Source organism: Sebastes fasciatus, chromosome 17 (assembly GCF_043250625.1).
Source record: "Sebastes fasciatus isolate fSebFas1 chromosome 17, fSebFas1.pri, whole genome shotgun sequence".
Classification (NCBI taxonomy): Eukaryota; Metazoa; Chordata; class Actinopteri; order Perciformes; family Sebastidae; genus Sebastes; species Sebastes fasciatus.
The window spans coordinates 21,351,401-21,371,250 of NC_133811.1; the positions used below are offsets into that span (position 1 = coordinate 21,351,401).

The 19,850-nt window shown below is 40.8% G+C and overlaps 3 protein-coding genes and 1 long non-coding RNA gene across 4 annotated transcripts; 1 reads left to right on the plus strand and 3 right to left on the minus strand.

Moving 5' to 3' along the window:
* Positions 1-759: 759 nt before the first annotated feature.
* Positions 760-8,451, minus strand: krit1 (KRIT1 ankyrin repeat containing). Its single transcript, XM_074613661.1, has 17 exons — positions 8,229-8,451; positions 6,830-6,999; positions 5,689-5,845; positions 5,391-5,483; positions 5,170-5,299; positions 4,846-5,089; positions 4,534-4,649; positions 4,210-4,353; positions 3,957-4,113; positions 3,393-3,500; positions 3,096-3,252; positions 2,636-2,787; positions 2,386-2,552; positions 2,150-2,237; positions 1,853-2,059; positions 1,303-1,419; positions 760-1,092 (listed from the first exon to the last, which is right to left on the minus strand). Exons 2-17 carry the CDS (start codon positions 6,929-6,931, stop codon positions 1,003-1,005), a joined length of 2,229 nt encoding a protein of 742 aa, XP_074469762.1. The 5' UTR covers positions 6,932-6,999; positions 8,229-8,451; the 3' UTR covers positions 760-1,002.
* On the plus strand, positions 2,660-10,164 carry LOC141754538 (uncharacterized). Its single transcript, XR_012590674.1, has 3 exons — positions 2,660-2,785; positions 9,495-9,530; positions 10,034-10,164. It is a non-coding gene; the product is annotated as an uncharacterized LOC141754538 (long non-coding RNA).
* LOC141754537 (protein rapunzel-like) lies at positions 9,964-12,173 on the minus strand. Its single transcript, XM_074613665.1, has 2 exons — positions 12,073-12,173; positions 9,964-10,813 (listed from the first exon to the last, which is right to left on the minus strand). The coding sequence occupies exon 2, from the start codon at positions 10,766-10,768 to the stop codon at positions 10,082-10,084; it is 687 nt and encodes a 228-aa protein (XP_074469766.1). The 5' UTR covers positions 10,769-10,813; positions 12,073-12,173; the 3' UTR covers positions 9,964-10,081.
* Positions 12,174-15,823: 3,650 nt separating this feature from the next.
* On the minus strand, positions 15,824-18,682 carry LOC141754918 (uncharacterized). Its single transcript, XM_074614349.1, has 3 exons — positions 18,336-18,682; positions 17,165-17,364; positions 15,824-16,568 (listed from the first exon to the last, which is right to left on the minus strand). The coding sequence occupies exons 1-3, from the start codon at positions 18,444-18,446 to the stop codon at positions 15,824-15,826; spliced, it is 1,056 nt and encodes a 351-aa protein (XP_074470450.1). The 5' UTR covers positions 18,447-18,682.
* Between the last annotated feature and the right edge of the window lie 1,168 nt (positions 18,683-19,850).

Below are 19,850 nucleotides of genomic sequence, written 5' to 3' on the forward strand. Positions count from 1 at the left end.
AACACTGCATCATTCCTTATTATTTAAAAATATATGCACAATACTGTTTTTCTGGCTACAAGGTCATTAATATAGTTTTTCTATAGTATCTTGCTTAGTACTTTAATATTAGCTACTTTTAATCTTTTAATCTTTAAACTGAAATACAATATGTACCAAGACATTTATAATTTATTGGGGGAAAATTAGCTAGCAGTTTGTGTGTCAACTGATAGTGTATTTGAGGCTAATCAATAAGGATGTAACATTAGCAGCTTTAAATTCCAAGATATTAGCAATTTGCAGTAAAAAAAGAGAAATTAACATCGTCAGTAAAAGCACGAGTTAAGTTTGAAATTTAGATGTTGGAAGCCTATAAAATCACATTTTTATAATGCAAAAAAAACTGATAAAGCTAACGTTATGACATAAAGACTGAGTGATCTTAAAAGTAGGCATCATAATTTTTATTTTATGCTTAGTACTATACTATTAGCTACTTTTAATCACATAAAAAGCCAAAGTACTCAGCCTATTTATAATATTATATTATAATATACAATTTGTTACATGGTTGCATCCTCTACATCACCTAGAAATTATTTTCTAAAAGTGATTTCTTTATAATGTCAACACTGTGCATCATTCCTTATTATTTTACTTCCCTCAGTTTACAGCTATTTGCATCGGCTTAATATCCCATAAGAGTAATAATTTCATTTTGTTAATAAAAGATAACGTGGTTCAAGGTTTTCAACACAAAATCCCAATCCATCCTCATTCATACATCAATCGGTTTATTAAAACAAAGCATTAAATAAACATATTTACATGCACTCAAAATATACGTCAAAATACACCATGTGAGGTTGTGAAAGATATCAGTAAGCCAAATATACAAAATGAGGCGCTTGTGGAGAGAGGCAGACTTTGCTCTACATCCGGAGTATTGCAGTCAAATGAGAGTCGGTAAGAATAACCAGCACTGGGATCTATGGCAGCTGTGGTTTCTTCAACAGTTTTTCAGCCATAAGCATATTTGTCCGTTGCGCTTTTATCATTTGGTGTTATCTGTCCACTCAGCTTCATCAAAAGCTTCACAATAAGGCCAGCCTGTAAGGAAATAATGAACAGAAGTGAGACAGTGTTTATATTTTAACTTTGTTTCAACATGTGAACATTTTAAACTTGAGCCGTCATCCCGTCATCAAAATATTCAGCTTTATAAATGCACTCTGGGCTGATTACAGTCATTATTGGTATAAATTACTTTTTTTAAATTAAACCATTTGAGTAGTTTTGGAAACGCCCTGAAGCAGTTACCTGTTTTGTGTGCACAATGAAGTTCATTTTATTGTCACCACTGTGTATCTGGAAGTACTGGTCAGCGTGTCCAAGCTGCCACATGAATGTGCCGTACTCTAAACTGATGAGAAGGGCCTGGGAGTGCAGACGTTTAACAGATTATCATATTGAGCATGCATTAAAGAAAGACATCACACCAAATGCTCAATTAAAGCTGAAAACAAACAAAGAAGAAAAACTCATACATTATTCTTAAAAATAAACTAAGTCTAGTTCTGGGGTTTAAAAATAAGACTCATTTTCTACACATTTCCCCAAAATGCAGCCTGACATCTGTTATACTAGAAAACTTTAGGCACTTAAATAGAATTTAAAATAAAGCTACACGGGTTTGAACAATATTTCCATTAGTGAATCTGAGGATTAAGTGGAGAATGGTATATCCTGTTTTCACCTCCTAAAAGCACAAAACACCTATTAAAACTGTCCAAGCAACTTGTGCAGCAAAATTGTTAAGTAACATCTGGAACATTTAGTGTTTAAAACCTAGAATAAAAGATGGCGATACCTTGGTCTCCATATTCATGAGGTGCAGCCCCTTCGTGTTGACCCCGACGTAGACGCGGATGACTTTGTGGTTGCTGGCGCTGGCCTTGGTGTAAACCTGGCCCGTGAAGAAGGCCGCTCCATAGGTCGGGATGTCCCAGCAGTTCTGCAGAAAGAGTCGCTGCAGGTGGTGCATCTCTTTACTCACACCTTCACTGGTGCTCAGGGCCTGTCAGAGAGGGAGAGGACAGCCTATCATTAAGCCAGCAGTTCATTTTAAGACTTAGAGGAATGTTTACATTGAAAACTTCCAGCGTACTTTGTACTCGTGCAGAATCCTGTTGGTCCAGTGGTACGCTTTGCTTTTCACTTTGGATATCGGCACGATTGATTTCAGGTTTTCCTCACTGTTGAAATCAAAACGCAGAGAAATGCAGCTTTTTACTTCATACGGCGACTCAAGAATTCACTTGAGCGTGACATATCACAGACAAAAAGGTTCATATAGAGGTCAGGGCAATATGTGTTTAAGCTTAAATGTGATTTGAACCTTACTTGAGGAACCCTTGCTTGTGCTTCTTGCTCTCATAGCTGCCGTAGATGATCTGCAGGAGGAGGCTGGCCAGTGTGATCAGCTTGCTGTCCGGAGCAGGAAAGAAGCCCTTCAGGAGGCAGTGACGGGCCTCGTCGAACAGAATGAGGATGGCCAGAGGATCCTCCACCTGGAGCAAAACAATGAGTAGCGGAGTGAGGACTAAACATCACTCTCCCACATTTCAAGGCTATAAACAAGAAGCTGAGCTACCTTTTTCTCAACTTCAAGAGGCAGCCGGACGTCCCTGCGGAGGAAGAGCTGAGGCGTTTCTCTTTGAGGATCCAGCACCGTCAGGTCCGTCACAATCTCTGTCCAGATGCGCAGGTGCTGCAGGGGCTTGTGGTACGGCTTCAGCTGCAGGTCTGACAACACAAAATGCACACAAATGTTACCGCAATCTTTTTTTTTCTTTTGCAATGATAACATATACAAAAAAAGGCTAATTGTACACATGATGTTAAGAAATTCTGAGGTTGAAAGATACAAAGATTTTGTCTACATAATCTTTTAGTATTATAGTCACTGATAAAAAAGCACAAAAAAGCAGCACACAGAACAACATTTGGTTGATAAAACGTCTCTCCTCATGGTGTTTGGTCACAGATGGTTTTACAGCCACAGGATGAATTTGAGTGCGATTTCATTACACGTGTCTTCTGAGTGAACTCACGGAGGTTCTCGGAGCAGATCCAGATGGTAAAGTACTGCTGGGTGTCCTGTGAGAGACGCATGCCTTCCATGATCTGCTGCACCGTCGTGTTGTTGCCGTGCTTGAGCTCCACGGAGCGATACGAGCCGTCCATGCGGTAGATACGCACCTTCTCGTACTGCGGAACACACAAAACATACCATAAACAAAACCAAGTTAAAAATCTGTAGGACACCTCGGACTATGCTTGAGGAGATAGCACCATCGAGTGAGGAAGCTTGAATAGAAGCTGCATGAGATACTCGATGTGTGACTCACAGGTTTGCTGCTGGTTTGCTGCAGAAGCTTCACCGTCTCCTCCCATTCGTTCTGTTTGTTCTCCTCACACACCTGAAGAGGCAATCTCTTCTGCTGGTCTTCTATGTGCTGTTGGTGGGAAAGTCAAAGTGTTACTGGTTTTCGCCTACCACTGTAATTGTATAGTGAGATGTTTTATAATGCATCATATCACATAAAATGTTTTGTCTAAATTAGCAACATAAAGCAGTTACTACATGAATCAAATTCACAATATATCTTTTTAACATTCGGGTATTGGACACATTTAGATTCAATGTAAGCAAATCATTTTTTTTTTTTAAAAAGTAGTTAAGGAAAACAGTCAATGTTTTTCTGTGTTTACCAGTTTTTCTACAAAACGTTTATCATGCTTTACTGATATTACAAATGAAAACGTTTATACATTGTTCCTCGTAGCTGCAGTTGTGGCACCAATATATCATGTTTACATTATAATAGATGTTAGAAAATCATTCATTGCAGCTTTGGGGAAAAAATATAGAGGAAGAAATGTTGAGACAACAACAAAGTCACGTTTCGTACCCGGTCAATCTCGGGGTGCTTCAGCAGGAGTTGCACGATCTCTGCGTGGCCTCCTCTGGCTGCAAAGTGCAGAGGGGAGCTGAGCTGGCCATTCAGCAAGTTTGGATTACAGTTCCCTTTCTCCAGTAATAGCTTGGTCGCCTCGACTTTACCGTGCCTGGAAGGAACCAAACCACAACTCATCATTAACAACAAAAAACAAAATCCTTGAAAATAAGAACTTTTGGATACTTCAGGTGAGAGTCAGACTCACCAGCAGGCGTAGTGAATGGGAGCCCAGTGGTCGCTGTCTAGCTGCTTGACAGAGAAACCGCTGTCCAGAAGCTTAGACAGCAGCTCTGTGTCTCCTTCACAAGCACTGCGGTGGAGGGGGAAGTCGTCCACCCACTGGCGCTCCCTGCAGAGGAATATTGTTAATATCATTTTAGAGCATGACTGGATGATGTAAAGTGGAGAAAAAAGAAGGAAATGGGAGTAAAGTAAAGGTTCCAAAGGTTATGACTAAACCTGTGACACAAAGAAATGAGGCACAAAGAGGTGCAGAAGTTGAAAGAAGATGAAAGTAATAACGCCTCACTTGTCTTCTGCCACACAGTTAGGACCGTGTTGCCACTTCTCCCTCTGGGGGATCTGGATCTTGGAGTAGTCGGGCGCTCCGAGCCCAAAGTATGGGTTGATGATAACTTTGTCCACCTGCAAACAAAAGGCCGGACGAGCTGGAGGTTGATTTAGATCCCAGTGCAAAAATAATCACCTTTTCCAAATTTATATTACTAACAAAAGTCTACCTTTTAGACAACCAATCTCCCCTACTAAATGACATCAAATATGTCCATTCCCCATCCATGTTCTATAACGAATCTCCTGGTATTGCAAACAGCTGACTCACCCGGTTGGTGTACTGCAGATCAGAGCCGTAAAGCGGGTTGAGGATGCACATGTCTGCTTTCTCCAGGGACATCATTTTGCTCTTGATCTCCAGAGCGGTGTAGCCCATGTGCAGACCCTCGTCGCTCAGCTTGCCCTCGCTAGTGTAGGCCGGGTTGCTGACGTTGGTTTTCACCCGCTCAACGGGCGCTGGTCTGAACAGAGCCGGGATGGCGTGAGGCACGGTGTGCTGCTCTGCTAACCATCTATACGGAGGTCAAAGAGGCAAAGTTAAAGCTTCTCTAAAGCCTCATCTGAGAACACTATGTTTTCAATACACCCTCACTTGTCTAAAGCCAGAAGCATCTTGGAGGTGATGGAGCAGAAGTGAGCGCTGGTCTCGCTGCACACCCGCATGATGTCCTGGAAGCAGTAGAAGCTCGGGCTCCCGGCGCTGTAGACAGGCTTGCTGTTGTCTGTTCAGAGAGATTTATTAATATACAGCATGTAAACTATTTTTTACAATATCTGAGGCAGCGATTTAGTGAGACAGATTTTTTTGCTCACCTTTAACACTGACTGGCACGACAAAAAGCGAGGCCTCTTTTCCTTCATTGTCTCCATCGAGGGGGAATTTCTTCATATGCACCACACGCTTTCCTGAAACCCAATATTGTGTTTAGATCAGCTCCCAATCTTAGAGGACAACTCAAGGGGTCACAAGTAGACTATTCCTTCACTTTGTAGAGTCACAAACAAGAAAGGTTGGAAGCCACTAGTTTAAATGACAGTCAGCAGTGGTGACACTGTATGCACATCTTAAATATTCATGAGTGTAAATGTCACAAATGTCTCCCACACTCACCTATGAAACCTTGGTTGTTGGATATTGGTCTGATTGTTTCGTCAACATAATCCAATATGGATTTGGATTTGTCTCCTGCTGTTTGGATCTTTGTCGCCAGGAGGACTTTCTTTCTTTTCTTCTCCTTCCCCTCCAAAGGCACTTCAATCAGCAAGATCTGTACAGAAGAAACATGGAATTGGAGTTAAAAATACAGGACTGGATATGTGGTTAAATGGCTGGTTGAACACCTGTTTAGAGATCATTGGCTGTTGTAGGTATTCTCTGTTTCATTGTATGGATTTAGAGAAATTATTTATTGGAAATTGTTGGTGGATAAGTGTGACTGGGCTGCTGCTACACTACTGTACACACACGCACTTCTACACATTACAAACAGTGATATCCCTCTGAGAATAACTAATAATAATGAATGTTAAATATGAATAATGTTGTAGGATTATTCCTTATTTCATGGGCTATTTTGGGATTTATATATTATTATTACATACTTGTATATAAAAAAGAAAAATTAAAAACGGAGCATTCGAATAGTGATTTGGAGGTTGAATACCATGGCAACGGTCGAAGCATTCGAGTCAGCCCTAATGAAAATGATGTGCCACCACACACACACGGGCTGGTGTGTGTGTGTTTGAGAGAGAGACAGAGAGAGGGGAAGAGACCGTATACTATTACACGCAATGTTTCTGTAAGCTATTAAAAACTCAGAATGCTGCTTTGTCACTTTTTGACCCGCCCGTCCCAACCCGCAATATTTCCTAGGAAGCTCCGAACCCGCCCGACAGGTGGGTCGAACGGCGCATCACTAGTATGCACCCTACAGCAACAGCCTGTGAAAAACTTTCCTGAATGTTGTGGCTGCATTCCAGAGTAGAAGAGTGATATACAACAGAGAGCAGACGGGCAAAACGAATTCTGAATTCAGGTGAAGAAGAAACTTAGTTTAGCAGGAATGTTGCACAACATGGAAGTGAAAGCAGAGCTCTGTTTATTTAAATGTGAAAGTGCAATAAGAATATTTTGTCACTAAAATCAATGAATAATCGGGATAAATAATCGTGATCTCAATATTGATAAAAAAATGATCGTGAGTTTCATTTAGGCCATAATCGTGCAGCCCTAGGCTCAGCACATTTACCTCGTAGGCTTTGGCTCTGTACTCCTTCGAGCTCAGGCTGACTTGACTCTTTGGGCGGATGACAGCAACAAACACATCCTCGAGGCGGTCCTCGTTGCCCATACTGCTGACTCTCTCTCAGTCCCGACAAAACGTTCTACACAAGGGCCAAATGCTGTGGAGAGGCATCCCTGAAACACAAGATCACAAATGTTAAAACTGTTGATGCTCATAACACTGACATCCAGCTTGTTTACAACAAATCTTGACATTTTATAAACTGTTATATCTGTTTATAAATTCAGACAATAATCGTTGGATTAATCAATAATGAAAATAATTGTTAGTGTTTATATGCTTTAAGGATCAAACAACACATTATTTTCCTCATACTGTCTGCCTGAATATACCTGTTTACACCCTATATCAGAAACGCTCCGTTTTAGCGCATTTTAACTGAATGGCAACAGAATTGCTTTGCTAGGAAACAGCTTGTGTCCATGTTTACTTCCTGTCAGCTGATGTCATTCACATACACTACAACAGGAATAAACTGTGATACATTTACAATGTTTACGTTTAAAACTGTGAAATGGTCTAAATATTGTAGATTTGTGACATCACAAATGGCGGAAATCCTAACGGCTTGTTTCAAACGCACAGTTTCTGAATGCGGGGCTGTGTGTAATTATCTGTGGATTGAGTGTTTTGATACTTTCACAGTATTAATATATCACTTAAACCTGCTTTATAAAATAAAAGACATGAAAATCTTACTTTTTACAATATGGGACCTTTAAAGGGCCAATTAACTTGTGAAAATGCCATCACTTAATTTGAATGCAACGTTTGAGGTACATATGACTGTAATACATTACAAATATAATACTTTATATCTCTAACTTTTTATGCAAAACACAACGTCCCTTTATATGAATAGGCCTACTTGATACTATAAAGTAAAGGCACCTGTTATTATGCCTAATGATTGTGTCTATAAGACATCACATTGGCTTATAGAAACTTTTACCATGCCTTATGAACGTGTTAAAATAATGCATTTTGCAGGTGTTTGCAGTGCAGGCCTCAGGTTTTACCCACTCTTTAATTACACAAGTTGCAAGTGTCAAATTAAATGAATAAAGTGAAAGTAAACCTCAGATCAGAAATCAACTTGTTGAGTTCAGAGGGAGGTCACGCCCCGGAAACCAAACTCTGTTGTCTTTAAACAGTTATCACACAAAGTATATCATATGCTATATTCAAGACTACACCCTGAGCTGATGGATCGAACCAGTATTGACACATTTCTCGTCCACAAATCAACTTTTTGGACTGAATCAGCAGCTGTAGCTGCTGGATGCTACACCACCCATCACCACCACCGCTTTTCCTGCTCGTTGAGCAAGATGAAACTTACCGAAAGCGACGTGACTTTTCCCCTCAAACACACCAAACACAGCTTTTCTCTGCTCTCTGGGAGTTCCGCTTGTTAAATTTAACAGTCCATTTTAGGGAGACTGCTCCAGGTGAACTTCCAGAGCAGATATTTGGGGTTAAAGTAGTAGACAGGCCCTGTAACTGTAACTTGGGCAGGGCGGCTGCACTAGTGATGTGTTGGTCACGAACGAGCCGGTTCAAAGAGCCGGCTCTTTTAGGTGAACGATAAGAGCCGGTTCCCGTCCGAGAGCCGTTTCTGTTTTTTTTTTCTTTAATTAATTCAAGGCAGAATTATAGGACGATCTTCTCCGAGCCACGGGCACTCCATGCACTGATGGTACGTGTCCACAGCCTCCGTGCTTTCCACGCTCCCCATTCATTGTCTATGTAAGCAGCCGCGCGATGCATTCTGGTAGCGTGGTGTCGCGGTTCGAGAAATGGATCGTCACAACGCCCGCTCCTCATTTGCACAAAGTTGAGGGCTCATCTACTTTATGCAAATCAGGGGCATCATAACATCAAGCAGGGAGGGGCGGGTATGCGCGGTGCGCTGACGGTCTACAGCTACAGACCAGGAGGAAGAGGAGGAGAGAAAGAGAGAGGAGTGCGGTGCGCGAATAGCAGATAAGATGAATGACAGTCGGAAACGAAGCAGCATGTCAAATTATGATATTCTGGAAATTATAAGGTTTAGTATAATTAAATTTAATAATTTAAGTAATATATGTGCACACATAGGCCTACTAATCATAGGTCAAAACTGTGCTAAATTTGGCTGAATTATAAAATGCAGAATTGGTAAAACGAAGAGCCGTTTGGGAGCTGAAAGAGCCGGTTCTTCTAGGTGAGCTGAGCCAAATGATCTGGCTCACTAAAAAGAGCCGTAATTCCCATCACTAGGCTGCACACAGACAAACAGAGGAATCGCGTTACGTTTCATGACAGCGGCTGCGGTCGGACAACAGAGTACTCTGGCGGTGAGGGGGACTCAGTGCGGCAGAAATAAATATTATTGCAGATTTTTTTAGTATTTCTAAACTGGATTTACTTGCTAAATTCCCTTAAATTAAGCGCTGTTTCGTAAAGTAAATTTTAGAGACATTATATTTAACCCATTACTGATTTTTGGTGAGAGTGTTCTTTTTTCGTATTTTTCCCCCAACTCAGTTAGATAGCTAAATATTAAACTAACCAGCATGTTACCCTACCTCCTAAATGTATTGAATCTCCTATCTCCTTTTGACAGGCATCTTTCTACCTGCTGTGATATTCGACAATGAAGGTAAGGAATGGAAAGAAATTGTTTTTATGAGTTTATTGCATATCTGGCATCTTGAAAGTGGTCTCATGTGGGGTTAGGTATATTCAACAGAATAATTAAGATGTGTTATTTCTAGAAGTTATGTGTGTTATTAATCCATGTTGAATTCAGAGCTATGCCTCTATACACAACCTTATAACACATTTTACTAACTAGAAAACATGGCTTTATTATGTATAGAATGTTGGTTTTAGTGTGGATGAAATGAATTTCACAAATATACAGCTTTATCGACCAATAATATGTACATTTTAATTGGAGAGATTGTATAAAACATCAGCATATATTGGCATGTACTGTAACACAAAGCAACTGAAACATATAGTGGTCTCTTGGAGCAAAAATATAACATACACAATGTTGATGCAATAACTAAAATGCATGTGCACAAAAGGACAGCATGGCTTTGGTTTTATTTAGATATATATTATAAGATATTTTGTCTTTTTTTCATTGGTCCACAGCTGAGAGTAGAGATTGTTGCCGGACGTCCTCTCTCTGTTGGTCCATGTTCAGGACGAGTTGTCTTTGCACTGACTGAGCACCTCCTGCATCTTCTCCTGGATGTCCGCCACCCTCTTGGTCCACTTCTCACGCACCTCGTCTTCGTCGTCCTCTGTAACAGCTGTGTAGGCCATGAGGGCGATGAGGCCCATGTGGAACAGGTGGGTGATGTGTGAACAGCGGCGCTCCATGATCTCACGGTTGCCGTCGCAGTTGTCCAGGTACACCTTTAGCAGGGTTCTTCCAAACAGCAATTTGGTACCCATCACACCACGGTAGTACACATCCAGGCTCATGTCACTCTTGTCTCTCTCATAAATCTTCTCATAGTTTTCCATGTAGCGCTGGGTGTTGTGTGGATCTTTCTTCACCTGTGCCACCATGTCGTTGAAGGCAGTGTACTGGTGCTTGATGTACTCCTCGTACTTGCCGTAGGTTTCGTTCACCTCGTCGATGCGGATCCGCCTCAGGCATTGCTGGTTCTTTTCGTGGATGGTCTCCAGTTTGGAGTGGAGTGGCTGGAACTCCTTGTCCAGAGGGTTGTCCTCGTCCTGAATCAGGCCCTTGCGAGCCACCCCAACCAGGGAGGAGACTATACCGAAGATGGGGTCGATGGAGGAGGCAAAGGAGGACACCTTCTCCACGCAGTCCAGCACCATGGCTGCAGCTTTCTTTATCTGTTGTGCATCAGCCATCACTGCTGCTTTTCTTCTGCCACGATAATGTTCGACACAAAGTGTCTGGAGAGACAAAAAAGCACCATATGTTTAAAATATATCTTTAATATATCTTTAAAACTGAATCCGTACTCTGCATGGTAGCTTTATCTTCAGACCACAATCTTAAAGCTTTAACTAACGCATTAGTCACATAGAGTTTCAAAAGTTGCTTCTTCTTGCATGACCCTAGAAATTAAAGGTGCAGCGTGTAGGATCTGGCGACATCTAGCGGTGAGGTTGCAGATTGCAACCAACTTAAACTTCTCCCATGTGCCAAGTGTGTAGGAGAACTGTGGCCGACGCGAAAACATGAAAACGCGAATGGCCCTCTCTAGAGCCAGTGTTTGGTTTGTCCATTCTTGGCTACTGTAGAAACATGGCAGCTGGCTCCGTGAAAAGGACCCGTTACGTATGTAGATATAAACGGCTCATTCTAAGGTAACAAAAACAAAACGATTCTTATTTTATAAGAAAACATACAAAAGATCCCCCCAAATGCTATATACTGTTCCTTCAAGCTCATGGCTGACTCTCAGGTTGCTGGTGCTACAGCCCACATGTCACCAGCTGCTGCACAATTGCCATATTGTAGAAGGTGTCATCTTACAGTGTGTTACTGACAACAGGTTGCATTAGGGCTCATGTTATCTGCAGCAATGCACAGAGCTTCAACATGTGAGCAGAGGAGGAATAGGGCTCAAAGTAATCAATATTCTTTATCAATATTATTGATTAATCTGTTATTTTGTCCAACCAACAATAGGAAACCCAAAGATATCTAAATTAATATCATTGAAGACTAAAAAGACCAGCAAATATTCACATCTGAGACGCCCTAACCAGTTCATTTTTGGTATTCTATCTTTAAAAAAAAGAATAAAAATACTTAAACGATTAATCTATCATCAAAATACTTGCCAATTAATCGACTGATTGTTGCAGCTAAAGAGGAAACTTGTTTTTGTTCTTCCACAATGTCAGAATTAAGGATTCTGTTAAAAATGAAGCAAGTTTTGCATTTTGGGAAATTATTTTATATTATATTGTTTATAATAAAGCACTTCAGTCAGAAATCTACGACTAGTTTCTGAGACCACAGACCCAAATCAATCTGTGATGCATCTTTCTCATAGCTTTGACATTAATCATCCTTCTCAATGTTGTCCTGCAGGAAAAATTTCATCATTTCATCATTCCTAGCTGACTCAGTTATCACACAGAGTTTAAACCTCCTTCAGATCATAGATTAGAAAGCATTGAGATGACAAATGTTTGCTCACCAGAGATAAAACTGTTGGAATCACTCTGTCTACTGAAGCCTTCTGACTCTCCTTTTGACCATTTTCCTCCCTACAAGGACAGCCCCTTTCTGCCAAATAAGGGAGTAAACACGAGGAAGTGACTCATGCATGCTCTCTGCTGATTGGATGAGGGGAGTTCCTCCAGATCCACTGCGGCTGCAGCCTCCAACCACAGGCTGCAACAAAGGCACTGAATGCTGAATGACATGCTGAATGTATCCTTTTCATTGTTTGTTTTAATTACTGATCCCCAAACCAGTATGGGTGACCAGATACCACAGATATCATCAGTGAAGTGAAAGACAGTGCCACACTTTATAACCAGGAAACAGAATCACTTTTATGTCCTGAGTATCACTGATAATGATACCAAAACTTAAATTAAATTACATTGCAAACAGCTTTTTTATAAAAACACAGCAAATATGATAATATTCCTTCATTTTATGTCCAGACTGATACATTTGAACATGTCTTTTCGTAGCCACACTCACAAAGCACTGGGAAATAAAGGGTCAGTTCCTCCAAATTAAATTTCGAGATAAAAGGATTTTTTTTTTTTTTAAATTACATTCGAAATTGTCAACAGCAACATTTCTTTCCAGACACAGTGTCAAAGGAAAGGAACAGTTTTCATAGTGTTTGTATAAAAATGGATCAGCATTTGTTGGCATGTAACACAAAGTAGCCTGGACATATAAATCACATAAATGGTAAAAGCAGTTGACAACACTTATGTGCCGCTTTTCTACCTTAACTGATAAAAATGCTTTTAATTTGACTCTCATTCACACATTCACATAGTCTTTGAAACTAAAATATCAATAACTATGATGACCAAAATGATACAATAAGGATATGAGGTGCAACTGAAGGGAACAAGCAAATGTAAACATGAAATATAGCAAAAAATATGTTTAAAAAAGAAATGTTTCTCTCCCCTGTATCTCTTACAGTTCAGCCTGCAAAAGGTATGCAGAGACCGATACTGAGGGATACAATGAAATTCAACAGAAGTATCCAGAGCTGGTTTTGTCTTTCTGGAGAAAGGTGTGTGTGTGTGTGTGTGTGTGTGTGCGTGCGTGCGTGCGTGCGTGCGTGCGTGCGTGCTACAGAAACAAAATATGAACCCATTTCTAATTCAGATTTCTACCTTTATTTATGACATTATTGAAATGTTTTCATCTATAAGTTGAACGTGTTCGTTTTTGTGTCATTCGGTTTTATTGTGCAACAACAATGAACTCTTAATGTATACTTTATATAAAACTTTATCTGCATGTATTGGCATGTAACACAAAGCAGCTAAAATACACTCAAACACAGTTACTTTAAAACAGAATGGTAGATGCACGCCCCCAGTTTGGAGAAACAGACAGGAGTACCAGCATGGGAGCAAAGCAATGAACTGCTGTGGACGGGGCCGGCAGCAAAACATATTTTAACCAACTAAAAGAAAGGCCCACCTAAAACAAACAATATCCATTTAAGTGTAAACTATATTTAGAACATTTTCACCACCTTATCTTGCCATCAGACAGCCCTTCCATCAGGGAACTGAACTGAAAGTGAAACTTATCTATGCTCTCTTCAAAGCAGCCAGACTCCGTTGATAATAACAGTATTGATAAGTTTCACTTATCTTATAAGCCAGGTTTTAAGATGTATCACTTTGGTGCTATCTGGTGGTAGTATAAAGAATTACACTGTGGAAGGCTCAGCTTCCTGCACACAAAGGCCCCTTACATTAAAATAGTTTAATAATCATATTATGTCAACTACACTAGAGGCTTTAACAACAAACAATAATCAAACTAATGTCAAATTAATGAACAGTATTGTCGATATAATTACTTACAACCGGATGTTGGGTAATGTATCATTAGCTTTAAGCACACTGAGAAACACATTTTCCATTAGCTTTACTGTATATTTTATAGAAATAAAAGTATGCATTGCTCAGCTAAAAGTCAAAGAAAGTGTGATTAGTTTACCTGGATTCACCTGGTCTGATCATTTCATAAAAAACGCAGGAATTTCTCTTCTGCACACTCTTGATATAAAATCTGTATTGACAGCTAACCAAATATTATTCAACAGGACAAGGACACGTCTGTTATGTAATATTTGACTTCCCACGAAGTGATGTGTGACTAAACAAGAAAACATCTGCAGATTTTTCCATGTACTACATTCACACACACACACGCCATTTTGTCACTTTTTTGGTATGGAACTTTGCGATACTCCTCCTAGAGGATTCAAGCGATCCATCTCAAAGTCGGGCAGCAGAATCTCAACACCTTCATGATGCTAAATTGCGAAGCTTTTGTGTTTTCGTGAAACGGCGTTCTTGTGGCGGCGCGTTGAATTTTGATGTTTCGCTATGACACAGGAAGCTGTTGTAACTTGACATTACATAGTCCGAACTGCCCCAAATTTCACAAGCTGGATAAGAGTCCCGGCCTGAAGACATATACGTGCCATTATGAGTGAAAGTCATAGCGCCCCCTACAGGAAACAGGAAGTTGTTGTAAATTGACTATACATTGTCCAATCTTCCCCAAATTTGACATGTTTTATAAGAGTCCCAGCATCAAGACGTATACGTTCAATTATGAGTGATAGTCATAGCGCCACCTAAAGGAAACAGGAAGTTGTTAGATTTACGAGCCCAATGTGGCATTATACTTGCATGTGAGCAATTCTTATTGTTGAGCCGTGCCTGAGGAACCTGCTCAATAGAATCAGGTTTTAATCAAATCAAACCATGTCACTAATCTTTCTGACTTAATGGAGTCAACACCGTAGAGTGTGAATAATTCACATCAAAACCAATAAATAACACAGACAATAAGTTTGTCTTTACAGCATCTTTTCCCATGCGTGAAAATGGGACACACCCAAACTCTGACGTTCACGTCGATTAGATCGCTCACCCAGTAACGTTGTTGTTTTTCGCTCTTAACTTTGTCACCAGTAGCTGCAGTTTTGACTTCATGAAAAAAGTTTCTTCAATCGTCACGAAATTCAAGTATGTCATTGCTCACATCCACATACCCGGATTAAATATTTTTGAGATTTTTTCGGCAAACAGGAAGTCAGCGATCTTGGACTTCCTGCGTTTTAAAAAAATTTACGAACACATGTTATCGTCTCTCACCGGGTGCCGGTGTCTCCCTCCGGCCGTGGTCGGGAGGCTGAGGCAGGAAAAGCCAACACTAGGATCAGCAGTGATTCATGGAGAGACCTCCGTCTGGTCAGCTAACATTACTGCCAAGCAGCTGAAATATAGAGTGATATTGTGGTTTTAGCTGACGTGTGTCGCCTCACTCTTTTGAGCGATGCTCGTTCATGTCTATTTACAGCAAGCACAAGCGCGAGCAACAGGACGCTGACTTTCATTGACTTAACGGCCACAGGTGTCGCTGTTAACAAGCAATTCTGATTCTTACAAACAGTCACTTTAAGTGTAACATTTTTTACCGTATGTTATTACACAAGTATGTTTTTTTTTTACTGTATGTTGTCATGACACAAGCATATGTGCCACAGAGAGACACTCCAGTCTATATAACAAAACTTGTTTGTGTTATTAGTGGTTCAACTGGGTTTTTAAGACACATTTCTCTTTCATAACTATATGCATCTCTGTACAAAAACTATGCATGTACATATGCCTCAAAGTATGTGGTCTGTGTTAAATAAAACACTTTAAACTTCTATTCTGTTACGTTTTTTTCCTGTTATCCTTATTTTGTTTAGCTATTTCCCGCTTACAGTCACTGCATTTCCAACTTGACATTTTTGAATGCGAGGTGTCAAGTTTTAAACAACTTCTGTGGATATACTGTCTTTTACAAATCCCTGATTTACACTCAAGTCTATCTTCATTCTGCAGGACAGGCAGCCCACAGTAACAGCCCTTGCTTTCAGATGGTTTGCTGGTATCATGGGATGTTGGTAGAACAGGAGCTGTAAACACTTTTGCTACTAACTCTGGAATGACACATTTCTGTACAAAAATGTGAACCTTTTCACACATGGTGTCAAAAAAGTCAGTGTCAGGCAGTATTCTCTCATTGTGGATTTCCCCTTTGCCTTCTTTCCCTGGTCCCCAGACAGCAAAATCGCAGTAGCTTGCCTGTGTCAGGTGAATTTGAGTCTGCACCTGACAAAAGTACTGATGGTCCCTCTTCAATGAAAGCTTCCCCTCAACCTCTTGGAGACAAAACATGCTGTCCTGTTTGCATTTCTCCATCAAAGTGCTATTCTGAAGGCTGCTGGGTGCCTTTACCTCCAACACACCCATCTCATGGCAGGCACATGTTAGTATGCCATCTGGGGATGCCCCTAACCATGGGTACTGGGGGTTGATGACCAGCCCTGCCTTCTTGACAGTGAGATTGGTGTGGAACTTTTCCATCATCTTGGTGTACTCCTCAACTACTTTTCTCTCGTGTTCAATGCCCCACCTAAAAACAGAAAAAATGATATACACCTTAAATATAAAATGACAGTAAGAAATTATTACCATAACAATGTACACTTATATCACAGTAACATTACTTTCAGAAGTCCAAATAACATCTTTATTTGCAGATGTGTTATTTATCTTGATCATTTGTATATTACCAGCAAGATGATAAGTGGATGTAAATTACAAAAGTAATGGGGAGAAAAGTTTTTAATATAGCTTTAAAACACTCATCCTTTCACAGCCTGTTTGTCTGAAACTCACATGCAAACCACTTGCATGGCAGTTTGTTTTGAGCTGCACTCTTTTCAGGAGGCAACTCTTTTTCAGGCACCAAAGATTGCTGCCTGAAAAGTGTGCAACTCGAAATGTGTTGCTGTGCTAGTGGTCTGCATGTACAGTAGATTTAAGAAGTGTTTTTGTAAAAGCCTGAATGCTGTGAAAGAAGAGTGTTTTAAGGCTCTATTAAAAAACTTTTGTGCGCATTGCCATGCTTACCCTCCCTGTCACTCTTATGGTTTTGTTATATTTGGGAATTCTGATTATTACATTTTTGTGTGAAGCTTTCATTGAGTGAAAAGTAGATATGAATACCTGAGAGAATGTGGTGTGTTGTTGTTTGGGTCCTTGAAGGCCACAGGATAGCACAGCTTCTTCAGCAAGGAGACAGCTGGTTTGTCTGGGTCCGTGTGGCAGGCTGTTCGGATGTTTGACGCAGTCACCCTTCCTGCCTTCTGGTCAAACCACATGGCACATTTTGATTGTAGTCTTGTCTCCTTTTGTATGACACGGCACTAAAATTGAATAAGGTTGATTTAAGTTTGTGATATGTGACAAAACAAAACAGTGATTAATTAAATCTTATTGAAGGAAAATGTGAAAAAGACAACTTTAATGAATTCTGTGGAAAAAAATGTTTTCTGAACTTGAGCTATCCTATTTACTTGTCCCTGTGATATTCCTGATATGCACGTTTTCAACCATATTTACTGACTGACCTGTTCTTCTGTTATGCTCAACTCTGTAAAGATCTCTTCACTCTTTGCCTGCAGTTCTTGGTGTGACAGTGACCTGTACTGGGGCTTGTACATCTTGTTTAGGGATGCAGGGATGTTCAGCTGCACTGCCCGAGGAATGTACCTCTTTGCATGGCCAGGGACAACAGACAAAATGGAGCTTTTGACAGGTTCCCTTTCAGTGTCTTCTGATACACGTAGCATATTGTACAATGCTGTGCATTCATCTGTGGTTGGAGGTGGAATCTTGGCAGGGGGAAGGTCACCGCAACCATCAGCAGATCTCTTTCTCTGGGCCTTTGTGAAAGCTATCTGGCTCCCTGGTGCATACCCTACTGTCCTTACGGCTGCCATACTAGGCTCATTCCAGGCACAGGCTTCATCTGTGCATGCAGTGCCACTCAGTTTGTTAACAGCTGCTAGCAAAGCGTAGAGTATGGCACCCACATGTGAACACACCTCTCCTAAACCTGCCATACAGGTGCAGTGGCCAAATCGCACCAGTCCCTCCTTCTCCACAACAACCCAGGCTGTCAGTGGCGGCTCATTTAATCTGTAGGAATGGTTTACCTGACATCGAAAAAAGAAGTTTTCAATAGACTTATATGTCATTAGACACTGTGTTAACCATACCAAATGAATACTGCCTGTCACTACTGTCCTACTAACGCTGACTACAGTGACCCTGAAACTAACCACACACGAATCAACGTCAGATAGCTAGCTAAAATTAACTTTAGTTAACTCACCTTTGCTTTGACAATGAAGAATTTCTTGTCCTTCACCTCCCAAACGGCAGCATTATTGACCCATCCAGATCGAAAATACATGTAACTGTCCGTACTTTTGTAGGCTTTCATCCTGGCGACCGTGTAAGGTGAGGGAGTCTCCACAAGATAAATGTAAACATCGCCAAAGTGGAGTTCTGGCAGCGACTTCGCTGTTTTTAGTGAAATAAATACTGCGGCGGGTGCTGTATATGGATCGCAGGTCCCCAAAACCTGTAGTTTGTGCTCGTATCTTCGTTTTTCTGATGTTGATAGATGATCTAAATATTCGTGGCTTTGAACAGATGGAAAGTTGACAGGCTTGTGCTTCCCTGCTACGGATAATTCACTGTGAGCCGCCATCTTGGTCCATTGTTTTGCCCTCCAGTTAGCGGCGCGTGTCACGTGTCTGAAAACTATGAATTGCATGTACATGTCCTCAGGACTGGACCCTCATCATAACTGAGAAATTTGGGGCAACTAAATCTAGTCTAAACCCAGAATAAATTAGATCACATGTAAATCATCAATTGAAAATATTATTACCACCATTCATCACATTTCCAACATAAATGTGTCATATTTTAATATGTTAGACTGATCACATGTTTAAGGAAACTCAGGTCCAGGACCAGGTCTTGGACCAGGTCCAGCACCAGGTCTTGGACCAGGTCCAGCACCAGATCTTGGACCAGGTCCAGGTCCAGGTGGTTTCCGTCAGTCTGAAGGTTTATTGTTAACTGTTCAGGAATGCGTCTCACGTTAACCACGATGTTTCAGCAGACTGCCAACACCGAAGCATCAGACCAAACTACATTCAGAAAACACCTTATTTAATGTGAAGTTTAGCAGCTGAGTGAATGTGTGAAGGTGTGATGACAATCATGAATGACGTGCTGGAACAGAAAGTCTTTTTTGTTTCTGGTAAATATGGTTCAACCAGTTCTGTTCTGCAGAACACCATACCAAAAATGGCACGCAACAACACACACCTAGACACTAAGTACACACCTACACGCACACACATTGTTAATTATTGTGTCCATTTCCTGGTGAGATCAGTTTACAGTCGGACTGGTTCAGTTTGCGGCTCATTTTTAGAAACACTTTCAGTCTTTATATGTAAATAAGTCTGCTTTCACATCAGGGAACTGGACCCGGATCCGAGTCCACTTGTCCCCAAAATCCAGTTCGATTGATTAGTGTGAACGCTCCGTACCGTACACGGGCACGGTTCGTCGATCCGTTCTGTCTGTAGTTCATTTACTTTTGGGACTTTGCTGCTTGTGTTCTTCCTTTGCTTGGATTGTCTTTCTGATTCAACACTAGCAGCTTCATTCATGCTGTCGATGAGTATTTCATCTGTCACCCTCTGATCATCGAGATAAGGCTTAAACTGAAACTTGATATGGTCACTTAACAGCCCAGTACTAACTGACCTCAAGAATTTCTTCTGGATGAGCTCGGAACTGTACTGTTCATCTGGCTCTACTTCTC